At 52.0% G+C, this 18247-nt stretch overlaps 1 protein-coding gene across 2 annotated transcripts in view; it reads left to right on the top strand.

Moving 5' to 3' along the window:
* Lrp5 (LDL receptor related protein 5) overlaps positions 1-18247 on the top strand; it is a 98224-nt gene that overhangs the window by 25795 nt on the left and 54182 nt on the right. For both annotated transcript variants that reach the window (XM_021634330.2, XM_060383424.1), the window contains exons 2-5: positions 173-569; positions 5395-5592; positions 7833-8029; positions 8617-8748. In XM_021634330.2, coding sequence (XP_021490005.1) covers positions 173-569; positions 5395-5592; positions 7833-8029; positions 8617-8748 — 924 coding nt within the window. The remainder of the gene's footprint in view (positions 1-172; positions 570-5394; positions 5593-7832; positions 8030-8616; positions 8749-18247) is intronic.

Here is an 18247-nt window from a genome sequence, read left to right as displayed (position 1 = left end):
GGACCCCCTGGACCACTGGAAGGAAGGAGTCTTGGGTACAGGGGACCAGAGGAGGGGTGCTGGGCAGGGGCAGGGGGGGTATCAGAGGTAACCATTATGATTCTCTTTCCCTTTGTCCCTGGGACATGGTTCCTCTCCTGCTCAGCTCGTTGACCCTTTTCTCTGCCCACAGCCTCACCTCTCCTGCTTTTTGCCAACCGCCGGGACGTGCGGCTAGTGGATGCGGGTGGAGTGAAGCTGGAGTCCACCATTGTGGCCAGTGGCCTGGAGGACGCAGCTGCTGTGGACTTCCAGTTCTCCAAGGGTGCCGTGTACTGGACGGACGTGAGCGAGGAGGCCATCAAACAGACCTTCCTAAACCAGACTGGAACTGCCGCACAGAGCATTGTCATCTCTGGCCTCGTGTCACCCGACGGCCTGGCCTGTGACTGGGTTGGCAAGAAGCTGTACTGGACAGACTCGGAGACTAACCGCATCGAGGTGGCCAACCTCAATGGGACGTCCCGTAAGGTTCTTTTCTGGCAGGACCTGGACCAGCCAAGGGCCATTGCCCTAGATCCTGCACATGGGTAAATCTCCATTTTTCTCTGGTCTGGTAGGTGGGCATGGGACCAGGGTTTCTTCTGTAGAGCCCATATGACTGGCTGCAACGAAGGCCACTTCAGAAGGGACCGGCAGTCAAACAGTGAATGTCCTTCAGCTACAGGCTAATGGGGCTTGCTAGTTTCACCATCTAACCTCACTGTAGACTTTTCTAAATGGACAGTTTCCTCGTTCACTCCTTGCCATTCCTCCGTCCATCTTTTCTCAGGGTTGACCCTGGGGTGGTCCTTGTCTAGACTGCCTTTATGTGGCTATGACCCTGAAATTCTGTGCTGGCTCAGTTGTGAGAACAGCAAGACAGACTGTCTTGGGCAAGACACAGGGTTTTGTTTTGTTTTTTTTCATAGACTGTGTTGTTTTCAGTTGACATTTTAGCTTTTTTTTTAATTAATTAATTTAATTAATTTATTTATTTACTTTGCATCCTGACCACAGTTTCCCTTCCCTCTTCTCCTCCCAGTCCCCCCCCCCACACAACATTTTAGCTTTACTAATGTCTCCAGAGCTTCTGAGAAATGCCTGCTGTGGTCTCCCAGATGAGGAAGCATGATGTGGGCTATGGACCTTGCCTGTGTGTCTGTGTGTGTGTATCTGTGTGTGTATGTGTGTGTGTGTGTGTGTGTGTGTGTGTGTGTGTACTGTAAGCCTCGTAGGTGCTCTGTGGAGCCAGTCTGGTGCCCCATGCTCTGCATTCTGCCACTGCCGAGGACCCTAAGCCCATCTTCTGGCTCTGTCTGGCCACAGGGCACTGTCTGAACCTGATGGCCCTGCCTTCTTGTGACCCTTCTCAGTGAGCTACTTTGGCTGACTTCGTGCTAGCTATGGGCTGAGCAGAAGCTGAGTGGGGAGAGCTGCCGCGGCCTGCACCCATGCTCCTGGGCTTGGCTGGAGCGTTTGCACTGTGCACTGGGAGGATTGCCACTGCTTGGTTCAAGGAGTTAGAGGAGCAGACTAGCAAGGGCAGACGATGTGGCTGAGGTCGTCTGTTTGTCACAGAGCCGGCCTTTCAGTAATGTGGACTTCAGCAGCCCCACAGTCTTCTCCTGAGGTATCGGCCATTATCCCAGGAGGGTATCTGTGGCCAAGAGGGACCAGTCCGTGGAGAGTGTGATAAAACAGGCTCGGGGCTAGCACCCCACTTCTCAACAGGACCCCTTTGTGCTTTTGTCTCTCTCTCTCCCCAGGTTTCTCACTCCTCCTGGGACAGAGTACCACAGCTCTACCTTACCCCATGCCCAGGGGCAGCATTTGTGAACGTGGGCAGGAAGGCCCATTCTCAAGTTGTGGGCTTCTCCATTGCTCCAGTGCCCGAACTGGTGGGGGTGGGGGACAAAATGATTCAGGCACAGTATGTCTGAGAGGAATAAGTGCCACCAGGAGAGTAAGGCAGGGTCTGGAAAGGGCAGTGTTCCAGGCTTCTGGTTGTAGAGAGGGAATGACCAGTGCAAAGGCTCTGGGGTAGAGAAGACTGCATCTGTGGGAAGGGATGACTCAAGCTCACGGGGCTTCCTCGGCTGTGGGTTGGGCCTGGCTCCCTGATAGCAGTTCTAGATGGCAGTGGAGGGCAGCAGCTTGGCCCAGGCATGTAGCAGGCTGGGGATAGAAAGTGCCTAGGGTCGAGTTCTATTCTGAAGGCAGGAGCAGCTGGCAAAGGGTGACATGATGCTCTGTGTCTCCATCTATACGGAGCTGGCGTGACGTTCTCGTGTCACAGGAAAACACTAAGAACAGCCTGGGTTGGGTGAATGCTGCTGCAGTAACACGCATGCTCTTCCTCTACCACATAAAAGACCCTGTGTGTATGCGGTTTTATTATCTCTTCGCGCCTCTCTTTAAAAAAAATTAGGTGTGGGTATGTTTGTGTACCATGTGCATGCCTGGTACCTACAGAGGTCAGAGAGGGCATAGGATCCCTGGAACACGAGTCACAGAAGCTTGTTAGCTACTGTGTGGGTGCTGGGAATTGAATCCAGGCCCCGTGTAGGAGCCAGTGTCTTAGCCCCTGAGCCATCTCTCCAGCCTCTTTTTACCTTTAACCACGATGGCTGAGAGGTACTTGACTGCGCTGGGGGGTGCTGGACTGGGTGGGCACTGTGCGTTTGTGTGGAGATGCAGGGAACTCCGTACTCTCCATTCTCACCTAGGCCGCTGTGGCCTGTATCACCCTTGGCCAGTCAGCCTCCTTGGCCCTGGCTGTCCTTATTAAAGGTTTGAGTGGTCCATTTGTGTACTTGCTTCTGACTCCTTCCCTGGAAGCTCTTCCCAGGGGTTACCTCCGTGGCTGTTCCTTTCAAATTCTGCCCTCGGGCCAGTGTTGACCTTGGCATTACTGCCCTGGACAGGACGTCTCAGGCTTCCTTCTTCTGCCTTGGATAAATAAGGACGTGAAAGCTGTGGGGTACATTGTGGGGAGAGTGAAAGGAAGTGGAAAAGGGAAACTTGGCACTCCCTTCAGCCCTGTGGGAGCCTCTGCTATGCCCTCGTGCCTTCCTCTGGAGCCAGCCTTAGATGAGGGGATCCTGCCCCAGCCACCATTGAGAAGGATGGCTGTTGTCCAAATGCTCACCTCAGTGTGCACAGCCCAGGACCCGGGTGGCTAGAAGTGGCAGAGAGGGCTCTGAAGCTTGGAAGACTCCAGCTTAGCCTGAGAAAGTCCAGCTGCATATCCGGGTGGGGCTGCAAGGGCTGCTGGTCCTCTCTGCAGCTGGTACTGCCTTGAAGCAACTGCCCAGCATTGCATCCCTGCAGCGTGGCCCTTAGTCAGCATCTGCCTCGCTTCTCTGGGAGAGAGGATGGCCTCTGTTCTGCATGCTTGCCCTACAGCAGTACTGGAACTGACATGGGCCTATCCCCACTGAGCCAGCAGCCCTTCAGTTCCCCATTTAAGGAAACCTGCACACTTCAGGAGCTGGAGAAAATGTGGAATACTGACCTTACTGTTCTGCCTGGCCTTAGCTCTGGGCCACAGCACAGCAGATGGGAATCACAGAAACACTGGCTGGGTTGGGTCTTGTTGACTTGGATGCTGATGTCTGGGCACAGCACACGTAAAGGCACAGTAAGGGGAGTAATGGGGTGCCTTGCAGATAGACAGAGGTCATGGGCCCCTTGTCGGGAGCTTCCCTACATGGCTCTCTGAAAGCCTCCTCCTCACAGACCTTCCTGGGAGTCATTGCTGTTCTTCCTGTGCATATCCACTGTGGCTTCATATCCATCATCCATCCTAGGCGGGTCCCAAACTCACTGTGTAATCCAGGCTGGCTTTGAACCAGTGATCGTCTGCTTCGGTCTCGTTGGTGCTAGGGATGACAGGTGTGCGCTGGACCGAATGAGAAATATTTCTAACAGGGAGAGGGGAAGGTACTCACAGCCTATTCTTAACTGCGAACAGGTTGGAAGAGTACAGAGCCAGGGGCAACCAGTGGTATTTTGGTCAGTGATGTCCAGTGCAGATTATATACTCTGGCACCAAGTCTTTGCCCTTTTCTCTAGGTCTGGGGATCGAGCCCAGGGCTTTGTGCGTGCCAGGCAGGAGCTCTGTCACCGAGCTACAACCAGCCCTCTGCCCTCAGAGGATGATTATGTGTGTGTATGCGGGAGTTGTAATCCTGAATTTCAGGATTCACTTTTCTCTTTCCAGTTGGAGAGGCAGTGTCTTCCTTTGCTATTCCTGCTGTGCTACCTCCCATCCTGCTTTGTTGTTGATTTTTGCTTTTGGAGACAGGGTTTCTCTGTGTAGCCCCTGCTGTCCTAGAACTCGCTCTGTAGACCAGGCTGGCCTAGAACTCACAGAGATCCACTGCCCCTGCCTCCTGAGTGCTGGGATTACAGGTGTGTGCCACCACCCTAGCACCACCTGCTTTTTTGTGTAGGCTCTGGGACTATCTATCATTTAGCACTTCAGACCCGAATGCTCGTGCAGCAGGCGCCTTTAGCTAGTGAGCCAGCTCATCAGCTCAACTGTGTGTGTATATATGTATGTATGTAAAAATACTTAAAGGTTTAGGTTTTATCTTATGTGCATGAGAGTTTTGCGTGTGTTTATGTAACTGGACCGTGTGTGTGCGTGTGTGTGTGTGTGTGTGTGTGTGTGTGTGTGTGTGTGTGCGCGCGCGCGCATGCGTGCAGTGTCCGTTGGGTTTGTAAGAAGCTGTGAGATCCCCTGGAAGTGGAGTTCCAGAGTGCTGTCAGCCTCCATGTGGGTACAGGGATCTGAGCCTGCCAGAGCGGCCCGTGTCCTTACTGCTGCTGAACCATCTCTCCAGCCCTCACAGTTTATATTCTTAAGAACGTGTTCCACAGGGCCGCAGGCCTGGCCCAGCACTTCTCCTCCTGAGGGCCTCTGTCTGGTTCTTAGGACCCACTTTGAGCAGTTTATGACCAGTTATGCCAACATCTCTTGTGGACCTGGCAGGTACCTCCACTCACACACATACCCACCCTGTATCCACACACATACACATAACTAAAAAATGAGTATTAAGAAAAAACAAAAACAAGGCATGGCGGCACATGGTTGTCATCCTAGCACTTGGCAGGTGGAGGCAGGAGTGGGATCGGGCCAGCCTTGGCTACAGGAGACGGAGGTGGTGGTGGACGTGAGCTCCTGTTTCAAGCATTTCAAGCAGTACTTGGCTGTATTTTAATTCCTTAACCTAAAAGTCTAGGGTCCTGGCCTGGTCCCTCAGACTGTATTTGGTAGGCCTGATGGGTGAGCTTTCAGGCCTGTGTTGGAGATAGGAAGCAATCCTCACATCTGTGTCTCTCCTCTTATTCCCGCCTCCCTGTTAGGTACATGTACTGGACTGACTGGGGGGAAGCACCCCGGATCGAGCGGGCAGGGATGGATGGCAGTACCCGGAAGATCATTGTGGACTCCGACATTTACTGGCCCAATGGGCTGACCATCGATCTGGAGGAGCAGAAGCTGTACTGGGCTGATGCCAAGCTCAGCTTCATCCACCGTGCCAACCTGGACGGCTCCTTCCGGTGAGTGCCCGGTGGCCGAGGTGACCTCCTCCTACACCCTGTTGCCCCAGGGAGTTGAAGTTCCTTAACTCAGGCCCTAGGTTCTTCCCTAAAGCCCCCCGGGATTGCCTGGTGACTTTGGGAATAGAGCATAGGTTCCATGCCTGACGTCACAGCTGGTGTGACCGTTTCCACAGCAATATGTTGACTGTTCCTAGGTAGAAAGAAACATGCATTGCCCTCCAAGATGGCTGGCTGTGCAAGCCTGACTACTAAGCTCCGTCCCCGAAACCCACATGGTGGAGGGAGAGAACCAGTTCTTGGAAGTTGCCCTCTGACCCCCACACAGTTGCTGGGGCATTCGTGCATACCACATACACACACTATTTTTAAAAAAGAGAAAAGAGCCAGGTATGCCTGAATCCCAGCACTCTGAGAGGCAGAGGCAGGTAGGTCTCTGTGAGTTCAAGGCTGTCTTGGTCTACAAAGCTACACAGAGAAACACAGAGCCAAGGCTACACAGAGAAACCCTCTCTTGAAAAACTAAAAAAAAGTAAAAACATAAAGGGAAAAAAAAAAGAGAGAGAGAAAAGAGTATAGCTGACTCGTATTTTTGTTGTGAAATGAGTGAGAAAAATCTCAGTGTTCAGGGGCTGGAGAGGTGGTTCAGTAGTTGCCAGCACTTGCTCTTGCAGAGGACCTGAGTTCGCTTTCCTCCTGTTGGGAGGCTTATCTGATGCCCTCTCTGGCCTCCTTGGGCAACTGCATTCATGCAGTTACCTACACACAGATGCACATACATGTAAATAAAAATAAAATAAATCTTAAAAACAAGTAAGTTCAATAATATAAACAAATAAAACAAGCAAACAAACAAAAACAATTAAGTTCAATGTTTAGACTGGCTTGGATTTTGGAGTTGCTGGTCAGGGCCTGAGCCTGGCTGGGGTTGGGACAGTCAGTGCTACCCCTGCCATTGTGTTTCCAGTATGGCAGGGGCCGGGTGATTATCATTGTATCTCCAGTCTTGCTAGAGAGCTGGGTACACAGTAGGTGCTTAATCAGTGGAGGAGACAAGTGGATGAATAAGAAGGATGTTTCTCCTGCTTGATGATGGCTGTTAGAGCTTTCTGGCCTGCTCGGTGTAGCCCTGTGCCATTATTACACTTGAGACAGAGCTGTGAGCTTTGTATTGGGTAAGGGGTAGTTTACTCCATGACCAAATATTATTTTCTGAGTTGGCATCAGGTCTTGGGCTCGTCATGGGAAGGTTAATCTGATTTTTGTGCTGGAAGCGCTCCTGGCCTAGGGGCATAGGAGCTGGTGCTGACGGTCCCCCTGAAGGCTTGAGTGAGATTGGGAAGGCCCACTTCCGTCCATGTTGGGATGACGGTCAGCCTTGGGTCCTGGCTTCTGTGGGGCGGGTGGGGATACACACAGGTTACCCTGGTCAGGGTCTGGTCTGGGATTTGGAAATGAGGCCATCCCGGGGACACTAGATGGTGGGAGAAAGTTATCCCAGCATGACCGAGACTGGCCCAGACTCTGGAAAGCTGCTAGCCTGGGAGCCTTGGGCAAGGGGCCGTGACAAGAGGTGGCCGCTACTGTGATGGGGAGAGTGGCAACTCTTCGGTAGTATCAGTGTCCAGGGACGTTTACTAGCTCATTTAATGCTCACAGTAACGCCATATCACCTGTATGATAATAGGTAGTTCCCAAGGCCACACAGCTGGCCAGAGCCCTCTGCAGCAGGTGTGGTCGTTAGCAATCACAAGGCGCTGGCTCTATGCAAGTTGCTGTCCTGTTACCAGAGTTCATAATCTCATTAAACACGATGTCCACTGCACGGGACATTCTGAGCACAAAGGACCAAAAGTGTTTCCCTGCTGCTGATGTGGGCAGTGGGACCGAGCACATCTGGCTGAATTAGCAGGAAGTTGTGTGTGCACATCAGGGCTAGGGAGCCGGGCTTCTCAGAGACTGACTCCAGGTGTGGCTGCATGCTTCCTTCTTCTCCAGGGGACACTTCGTCCCACTGTCCAGAGACATTTCTGTTTCTTCCTCAGGCCTGGGGTCCTGGCTGGCTGTGGCAGTACCCATGTACACCTGGAAAGGCTTCCTGGAGGGGTGTGCTCACAGCTGTTTTCCTTTGGTCTGACAGACATGGTGGGGTCTATGCTGGCCCCAGGGCCTTCAGAGGGGGCAGAGTTGGTCTGAGAGGGCTTCCCCTGACCCCTCTGCCCGTTTCCTGTCTGCTGCAGGCAGAAGGTGGTGGAAGGCAGCCTCACTCACCCCTTTGCCCTGACGCTTTCTGGGGACACACTCTACTGGACAGACTGGCAGACACGCTCTATCCACGCCTGCAACAAGTGGACAGGGGAGAAGAGGAAGGAGATCCTCAGTGCTCTCTACTCACCCATGGACATTCAGGTGCTGAGCCAGGAGCGGCAGCCTCCCTGTAAGTGTGAGCAGGCACTGGGGGTGGAGTGGACATTGTTCCTAGAAGGGCCTGGGGAGGGGCCTGAGTGTGGTCACCCGGTATAGATGGAGCCTGCAGGGTCCAGGCAGATCAGAGAGAAGGGAGAGGGGGAACCATGTGCTCAGGAATCTACTGACCCAGGGTTCCTAGGCCTTGCCACGTAAATAGGTCCTGAGAATTTCCATGGAAGCATGGTGGACAACTTTCTGGGGAGAGTAGTACCCTTTCAAAGTTTGTCATCTTGTTGGGGCCTCTCAGGGTGGGAAAAATGTTCCCTCCAGGGGCAGGACAGGTCTGGGATGGTTTCTGAGAAACTGCAGAACTGCTGACAAGGCTGTAGGCCCTAACAGTGGGTGGTCAGCGGTGAGGTAGGACGAGGGGGCCTGTAGGGAAGACTCTTGATATCAGGAGAGGGTGTCGTGGTGTTGGGCCAGAGAGACAGCTGTCCAGCAAGACACACGGGGATGAGGGGGGATGCCAACTCGTTTGGGAATGATCTGCAGGGCAGTGGAGGAGTCACACACCTTGCACTGTGATTTTCTGCTATTCTGTCCTGTTTTCACCAGTCCACACTCGCTGTGAGGAGGACAACGGCGGCTGCTCCCACCTCTGCCTGCTGTCCCCAAGGGAGCCTTTCTACTCGTGTGCCTGCCCGACTGGTGTGCAATTGCAGGACAATGGCAAGACGTGTAAGGCAGGTGAGGTGGAACATTGGCACTGCAGGGACTGAGGGAGGTGGTGGCTGGTGGGGGTGGCTGTCACCAGCTTGAGTGTCTCCAAAGTAAACATGGTGGACCCTTCACAAGGCTCAGCTCCAGGCATTGCCACCGCCGGAGCTGGGGTTCACGGTCTACTCTGGGCTATGTTCGACACGTAGAGCAGCTTTCTGGGAATCATGGGTCCCTCATTTAAAAACTGCTGTCCTGACTTGGTAGTGCCTTCAGAGTGCTGAGCATGTCAAAATCTGATCACACCCTAAATGTTCGCTGTCCTGAGTTTTAGCCCAAAGCTGTGAACTGTGAAAACCAAAGGATTGTGGCCTTAGTGGTAAGCTCGCAGTGTGGCACCGTGACTGTGCTTTTCTCCTCCGTGCCATTTTTGTCCTCCGGAATACCATATCTGGAGCATCGTGAGCGCAGACGTGGAGTTGGTGTGGCCTTCCTGCATCTTTGTCATTTAAGTTTCTTCTTGTGTCTCATTCGCCCAAAGTCTTACCTCTCTTTTAACACTGTGCAAATGAAGGTGGCCTGGCAGCCTTAGTGAATGTTTTCTTTCTGACACAGAGAGCAGGTTCCCCTTGTTTTAAATAGTTTTTATTTTCTTTTCAAGATTATAATATAATTACACAATTTTCCCTTTCCTTTCCTCCCTCCAAACCCTTCCATATACATACATACATACATACATACACACACAAATGCATATATATGTGTATATAAATGTAGGTGTTAGGTTTTTTTTAAACTCTTATTTACGTTTCTTATATCTTTTTCTCCGTACTCCACCTTAAACCCTTCTAGTACCCCAACACCAGGTGGGAGAGGGGACACAGTTCTCTTAGCTGCTTCCTGCTGATTAGGGTTGTCAGGTTCCTTGGAGCCAGTCCAATCCTCGTTTCAGGAGATCTCCAACTTCTTGTCTTACAACAGCAACCAGGAGCAGCAAGGGGGAAGCAGAGCAGCGTGTTCTTTCTTGGGGCTCCCACACTCTGGGCTCTGGTATTTATTCTCTCTCCAGAGTCCTCAGATTTAAACTATCTGCAGCTGGCAAAGAGCACCCTCAGAGCCGGCATGAGGCAAATAGTCTGCTGCTGTGGACCATCTGAATCAGTCCCACATCCACAACAAAAGCATGTTTATATCCACAACATGTATACTTATATTCTTAAATATAACCTGCTCAGTCTGTATACTGTTACTTTATACACAGTAAAGTATAAAGTGTGAACTTGGGCTGATCACTTCATGTGAGATAAGCAGTTGGTGGGCCCTTCCCTGGAGAAGACTTTTCCCCTGTTCTCAGTGTTCCTTGGTTGCCCCTGTAGTTCTTTTTAAGTTGAGGCTTTATGGACTCTCACCATCCACTTTAGCATGTCTGTTGTTGTTTTTAAAGACAGGGTCTCACTATGTAGCCCTGGCTGTCCTGGAACTCGCTATGTAAACAAGGCTGGCTTCAAATTCCTGGAGATCTGCCTGCCTCTGCTACCTGAGTGCTGGGATTAAAGGCATGCGCCATCACGTCCACAGATTTTCCTCTTTGATTCACACACTTGCTTACTACCTTTTGGCTCAGGCCTCACTTTTCAGCATTTGCTGCTTCCGGGCTCCTGGTGTCATCATTGTACATTGTACAATAGGCAGCATTCTCATCTCAGGGAAATGTACTTCCTGCTGTGGCGCCTTGGGTAGCTTTTTCTGGTACCCAAGAACTAGCCTGGCATCTAGGCTGCCAGGATGAGGAAAAAAATCCAGAACCCAGAACTAGGCTGGGGATGTACCTGGGTCCATAGACTGTTTACCCAGCATGCATGAAGGCAGGAGCAGAGGCTAGCTCTCTGCGTTGACTCTGGGGCTTGTTCTGTGAGGGATGAGGAATGCGGTCAGCCTGAGGCTGGTCCTCCCTTTTTTCTTCTGGGGACAGAGCCTGCTTCCTGCACCATTGTCCCACTGTCCCAGGGAAAGGCAGGGGAGGCAGCTGCCTTTGACCACACCTGGTCTAAGCAGCTTCCTTGAAGCTGTCTCCTGGTGTATGCCGGTGTAGGGTTGTCCTTGCTCAGCCCCAGCTGCTGTCGGGGCATGGGGTGTGACTCTGAGGGTTTCCTGGTCCCTGCCGTGTGCTCTGTAGTGTGGAACTTAGGTTGCAGATACCCGTGGCATTGGAGTTCAGGATGAGCAGCTGGCCCTGCCCTTCCCGTGGGAGCCAGGTTCCTCGGTGACTTCAATGCACACAGGACATTTTCCACTTTGCTAAGAATTCTGTCTCCACCAGATATTAAAGGCACGTCTAGAGTGATGAGAATGCCAAGTACACAGGAAAAAAGCATTTTGTGTCAGTCAGAGGCCTCCTTGGATGGGGGTTGCATGACAGGCTTAGGGCATCCTCTAGTCAGTGTGGACTTCTGTATGCTAAATCAGATGTTTCTACTTTGGTTGCAGATGCCCTGACTAGGGTGTTCTGTTATAAGGAGGGAGATGTTTCCAGATGAGATAAAAGGTTTCTACTGCTGTGATTAACACCACTATTAAAAGCAGCTTGGGGAGCAAAGGTTTATTTGTCTTTCAGGTCACAGTCCATCATGAAGGGAAGGAAATTAGGGCAGGAACTGAAGTAGAGGCTGTGGAAGAGCCCTGTTTCTGTCTGCTCCTCATGCTTGCTCAGCCTGCTCTCTTATATAACCGCAGACTACCTGCCCAGGGATGGAGCCAGCCATGGTGGGCTGGGCCCTCCCAAACCAAATATTAATCAAGAAAATGCTTATAGATTTGACTGTGATAGAGGCATTTTCTTCTCTTTTTAAAATCTTACTTAAAAAAAATTTTTTTTTAAAGATTTATTATTTATACAGCATTCTGCCTGCATATGTGCCTGCACACCATAAGAGGGCACCGGATCTCGTTACAGATAGCTGTGAGCCACCATGTGGGTGCTGGGAATTGATCTTAGGACCTTTGGAAGAGGAGACAGTGCTCTTAAGGGCTGAGCCATCTCTCCAGCCCCCTTAAATCTTATTTATGTTTTGAAAATTTTATGTAATATATTTTGATAATATTCTGTCTTTTTTTTTCATCTCCTCTTAAGTCCTCCCCACGCACGCACACACCCCAAACTAGTGAGTCTGATTTGTGTTGGCCAACTGCTTCTGAGCATGAGGCCTTTCCTGGAGTGTGGTTGATACACCCAGTGTCACTCCATTGAAGAAAACGGATTTTCACTTTCCAAGAAGCTCTCAATTGACTAGGGGCAGGACATCATGTCTTCACCCCATGTCTATGAAGTCAGTTCAAATGTGCATCTCACCTGTTGTGCCTGGCAAATCCTGTTTCCACCATTTTTGGCTAGTCCAGTCTTTCTGCCCCCTCTTCTGCATAGATCCCCTGAGTTTTGAGAGGAGAGGTTTGAAAGTTTAGGGCTGAGTCCTCCAACTTTGGAGATGTTTTTCTCAATTGAGGTTCCCTTCTCCCCGAAGACCCTATTTTTTGTGTCAAGTTGACTAAAAGCTAAGGTGTACAGGGTGTGCTCCAGCGTTTTGTATGAGAATGGGACTTCGGGACTGCTGTTTTCTCTAAGGAATTCCCAGCCTTGCCTCCCTCAGCATTTCCTCTCTGTCCTGGATCCCTTGGAAAATTCCCAGGCTACTAGGGTGGAGGTCTTAGACCGCCAAGGGTGCCAAGCCATGTCCCAGGCACTGTGTCCGTTTTCTTTGTAGGCTGTGAGCATCCCTTGGTGTGCGAAGCTCTGCACGATGCAGGGTGTGGTGCTAGGTAGACACAGATTTTGTCTGCTAAGATGCCCTGTGTACTGATTGCAAAAACCTCTAGGAGACATGACTGGCTATGCAAGGGCAAAACAAAGAGACCAGTAAATCCTGTCGTCTTCTCATGGTTGGTGGCATGGGTGCTGCCTGTGGGCAGCTACCAGCACCTGGGGTAAGGCTGCCTAACGGGTGAGGTGGAGAGGTGGAGAAGAGAACTGGGAGTTGGGAGGCAGGGGCATCTGTGAGATCTCAAGTGTTGTCCATTTGAGGCCATATGGGGGAAACTGTCCCATAAGTGAAAGTAGCTAGCCAGCCCAAAGGACAGATTTGTTGGGAAATAGGAATAAAGATCAGGAGAAGGGCTGTGCTGGGGTGATGTCATGGCTTTCCCAAAGGGAGCGTTGGGAGTGATGGACATGTGGAACAAGGGGATTAAGGGTAGATGGCATGTCTTGCTCTGTGACTAGGAGCGTAATACTCCCTGGTGGTAAGGAAACTGCCTGGCTACCTTAGGGCACCTAAATGTCAGTGTCTCCTAGCCATCATATTAGGCTTTAGTCCATATCCTGGCTGTTTTCTTTGAGACAGACTCAGCTTCCCTGTGTTTAGTTTCTTCATCTGCAGAAAGGGACAGTAGCAGTCCTCTGTGGAGTGGTTGAAGGGAGGACTGACTGCTTGGCGGGTAGGAGCTGGGCTTGACTTTGAACTTGAACTTGGAACCATTCAGGCACTCTGGTTTGAGACTAAGAGAGCAATTCTTCCCGGAATGTTTGGGATCAAGTGAACGCCAAGACTCTGTGATGCCGGGTTGTGGTGACAGGGCTGGAGAGATGTCAGTGAATAGACTGAGTGACAGAAGTGGGTGTTTACCCTGGGGATTCTGACTATGCATGGCTTCCATTTCTATGGGTTCAAGGCCAGTGTTGACCTAGGGTGGGGACAGGCGCCTGGCTGTCACGGGACTCCTCTGACATACTAGGTTTTCTAGCCAGCTATGGGCTGGATGGAGCGGCTGAGTCTGCTCCTCTAGGATGGACACAAAGTAAGTGGGAGCTGCTGCCATAGCTCCCCTGTCTCCTCCTATTTTGGTATCAGAGCCCCAGACATTACTGCTGGATTCCCGGACTTCACTTCATGAAGAGAGAGTCCTACTTTGTCCTGAGTGCGAGCAACTGAAGAGCAGCCCAGAGTCGCCCTTGAAGTAGGGTCTGACATAGTGGCCCTGGCAGGGCCCCAGCTAATGGACGAGTAGGGGTTATCCCATAAACTGGGGGAGCAGAAGGGGCAGATGCTTGTGTAGCCAGTGCCTAGTGGAAGGGCATTCCTCAAGATCTTGAGGGATCATCTCTGCCCCTCTGAGATGAAGAGAGAGGAGGGTCCCCCTCAGCATGGCTGGAGGTTGAATGAGAGGCCTTGTGCGTGTGGAGGCCAGCATTTGAAATCGAGTATTTTTCCTGGTCACTCTCTATATACTGAGGCAGGGTTTCTCATCTGAATCAAGGGCTCCATGATTCAGCGAGTCTAGATAGCTAGCTTGGGGACCCTGCCTCTGCTTCCTAAGTTTTGGAGCCACCACATCTACCTCGCATTTTTATATGGGTTCTGGGCATCTAAACTCCAGTCCTCACACAGAACAAGGCACCCACTGAGCCATCTTCCCAGCTCCACTTTTCCTGTGTAACCTAGGTTAGCCTGGAACCCAGCATGTAGCCCAGGCTGGCCGCAAATTCATTTCTTCTGACACTGCTTTTCAAGTACTAGGATTACAGGCATGTGCCATCATGTTAAAAAGAACTTCTCGCATTGTTTGTGTGAGCACAGACTGCATGCCTGTCCTTTGAGCTCAGGAGCATTCTGGCCCAGAGGCTCTGTGGGCAGGAGACCTTTGCCTTTGGGTCTTTGCTTCCCGACCCCCGGGAGAGCATATCACAGCAAGTAGTCTGCTCCCTTCAGCTCAGCCAGGGGGTCTGTGAGACCCGGAGTGGCTGTGTTGTGGGTTTCCACAGATCAGGGTGACTCTCAATCCTAGGAAGCTGGAAGCTGAGAGCCCTGTGTGCTCAGCCTGGGCCAGCCTCTCTCCCTGCCCCCTCTGGAGCGGCCTCCGCAGGCAGCTGGCTTTGGTTTCCCCCATGTTTTTCCAATTATGTGGAATGGGCTAAAAACAGCAGTAGCAGGGGCCTTATTTGGGAGTCGCCGCCGCTGTCTGTCTTCCGCAGCCTGCAGCTCCCTCACTGTCAGCATCTCGGCGTCCCACTCTTTGTGATCCCCTCACCCTGTTGTCCTGACTTTTGCCACCTAGGCTTTGGGGTAGTGACTTAACAACACGTGCCCTACTGCTTAGGGCTATGGATAACAAGACTAGAGGACTCCGTGAGCAGGCAAAGCTAGCCACAGGAGCTGCTGCCGCATGTCCTCTGGACAAGGCCTAACAAGCAACAGGATGGTCATGGATTTGCGTGCCCCCCCCCCCCAACTTCTCCAAGACATAGTTTTAACAGATGTGTGACTGTCAGGGCAGTCTGGGTAGGGGTGCTGAAAGAACAGAGCACCTCACTGTAAGGTCTGACGGCTAGGTGGGACAACTGGAGCTACTTTGACTAACTCTTATGTCTGTCGGTCCATCCATCCATCCATCCATCCATCCACCCACCCACCCATCCATCTTTCCACCCACCCTGACAGATTAGCCAGATGGGCAGGCAGCCCTCAGTCAGGGCCAAGAATAATGGGCGTGTTTGTTCCCAGAGTCTGGCTGGCGAGTCACTTATCAGGGAAGTAGGTCAAAGGGAAAAGAAAGGAGGTCCTGTGGGGGAGTCTGCGCTGCAGCCTTGATTGGCATTGACTTTGCAAACAGAAGGCAGCTGCTGTTCTCAACCATGGACCGTGAATTTTTAATAGCAAGAAAATTGGATTGCACAATCCAGGAGACTTCGTGGTAAGCCTCTGTGCGATCGTGTTGTGTTTCTGTGTAACTGAGTTGTAACCTCGTCAGAAATACACGCTTTGTGAGCGTCTGCTCAGATCAGCTCTGACAGTTGATATAGTTGTGTAACTGCCACCGCACCGCAGCTAGACAGGGTTTCATCACCCAGAGAAGGCCCCAAGGCCCCTACCTCTCATCCCACTGTGAGGCAGGCAGCTCCTCCCTGCCCTGAGAGAGGCACACGCCATATTCTTAGAAAGGAAAACTTTCCCTGGGGTCAGGGCACTGGCCAGCTACCGTTAGTGCTTTCTGGCAGTGGTGAGGAGCGTGTCTTCCACAGACTGACGCTGTGCCACGATCACCTCTTGCTTCATGTTCCCTGAGGTCCCTCTGATGCACCCTTTGATTTGGGGACGAGTTATAAGTTTACAGCATCCTGTAGGGACCCCTCAGCTGCCCAGAGATTGCCTGTGGTTCTGCTCTTCCTCAGTTGGGGGGAACCTTGCCAGGCCCGAGTACTCAGCTGACTTGGGCTCCTGCGTGTCTTCAGAGGAGTGTGTGGGCTCTAGCTCCTTTTGTCCTTCATTCTGTTCACTTTGTACCTCCCGTTCCCTAGAAATAGGTAGTTAGCTCCTTCCTGGCCATGCTGCATGGATGCTCCCCCCCCCAACCCCTTCCTGCCCTTGCCTGGTTGGCCACTGCTCTAGGCTTCCCTTCAGAGGCCTGCTTTAATGCCAGGGCTCCCTGGCTCTACCGTAGGCCCTATGAGGGATGGATGCTTCCAAGTTCTGCTTCCAGCTCCGCTGTGAAGGACAGATGGATTCGGCTCTCTCACTTCCAGCTTCCCACTGAACCAGGGTCAGGGCCCAGGGAGCTGGATGCATTGTCATGTTCGGTGGCAAGCACTGAGGTTCTCTGGTTACCCCCCGGATTTGCAGCAGCTAGCTGGGATGCATCAGGTGGGGCCTGTCTTGCCCTCTCTGTACCACCCTTGGGGACATGGTGGGTGTTGGAGCACACGAGTTCTAGTCTTACTTCTTACTCGTCTGGCTGTGAGGTCTCGGTGGTTTGTGCTCTGTCCACTTGGGAATGGCACCCGAGATCCATCCTGCCATTGAACTTGTGAGCTGTTTTCATTTATTTATTTTGATTTTATGAGATGGGGCTGATCTTAAGCTCGTGATGATCTTCCTTCCTCTGCTAGGATCACAGGTGTGCACCATCGTGGTTTCTTTGAACCTCGTGGGCTGCTGATAGGCATCTTTGACCTACGGGTGGGAAAATGGCGTCTTCACGTAGCTCAGCGTATTCAATTGTTTGGATTCTGGCCAGCCACCAAGTGATGGCAGAAATAGTGTCTCCCCAGGAAGAAGCCTGCTGCCATGGCACAGCTCTCAGCCATGCCCTCATTCACTTCTTCCTGGGGCTGCACTGGGCTGATCCTGCTTCCCGAATGGGGGAACTGTGCGCAAGAGGGAACACGCTCGCAGCTGCAGGTAGGACGAAGGCTGGGCTCTCAGCTCATAGGCTGTTATTTCTGCCCACCTTGCCTGGGGCTCCTCTCTGCAGTGTCCCGATGCAGAGGGGACAGCTGTCCATTAAGCCAGAGCTAGCTCCGGGGGCTGCAGACAGCATGTGACCAGCTAGGATAACCGCTGCTGGGGCTGGAGGGTTGGCTCAGAGGTTAAGAACCTCAGTTTGGTTCCCAGCACCCATGTCTGGCAGCTCTGAACAGCCTTTTACTCCAGCTCTAGGCTATCTGATGCTGTTTTGACCTCTGTGGGCAACTGTCCACACACACACACACACACACACACACACACACACACCGTGGCAACTGTGTAACACACACAGCACACACCCCTTCCCCCAAACTAAAAAAATGACTGCTATGTATGGAACACTGACTGTCTTCCTAGACCAGAGTGACTGGCTTTTCTGGGAGAACTGAAGCTGGAGCAGCATGTCCAAGATACTTCCCTTGTCACTGTGACAAAGCAACGTAAAGAAGGGCTTATTTTGGAACACGGCCGGAGGGCACAGTCCACAGTGGCAGGGAAGGATGGCAACGGGGCTATGAGACCCCCGCCATGCTGCAGTCAAGAAGCAGAGAGAGGTGAACGCTGGGGCTTAGCTTACTGTGTGGCACCCATGCGATGGTGCTGCCATATTCAGGGTGGACACTCTCTCCTCAGCTCAACCTCTCTGGAAACTCCCTCACAGCATACGCAGAGGTGTGTGATTCCAAATCCGGTCAAGCAGACCATGAAGACCATCGCATGGTGAGGCGTAGCATTCCGCAGCTAATTCACCACCTGTGTTACAGTCTCCCTGCCCTCTGCCCCAACCTTTAATTCACCAAGAAAAGCCGTACTTTATGTGTCACCTCTGACCTCCTTAAAGGTCTCCAGGGAGAATATATTGCCAGGGCGTGGGGATCTGTGCTGGGGTTGACATCAGGGCTTTGCCATCAGCTCTTCCTAGCCTTGATCGGGGGACTGTTTTTACTCAAGTCTCAGGTCAGATAGCTTGTTCAAGGCTGTTCAGTAGAGTAAGTGGTTGGGTGCTGACATCAGGCCTGTTTTCCTTGGAGCTTGTGCTGGCCACTGGACAATACTGCTGGTGTGAATTCCTGCACAGTGGCCTGTGGGTCATGGTAGAGAGGGGAAGCAGAAACACAGAGCTGGGAATCAGTGAGGAGCTGTGACCAGGAGATGGCAGAGGAAGGGGCACACTTGCAAGAGGCCTAAGATTGACCCTGCCTTCACTCTGCTTCTGGGCAGCAAGTGACTTAGTTGAG

Source organism: Meriones unguiculatus, chromosome 1 (genome assembly GCF_030254825.1).
Source record: "Meriones unguiculatus strain TT.TT164.6M chromosome 1, Bangor_MerUng_6.1, whole genome shotgun sequence".
Taxonomy (NCBI): Eukaryota; Metazoa; Chordata; class Mammalia; order Rodentia; family Muridae; genus Meriones; species Meriones unguiculatus.
This window is presented reverse-complemented; position numbering and strand designations above follow the sequence as displayed.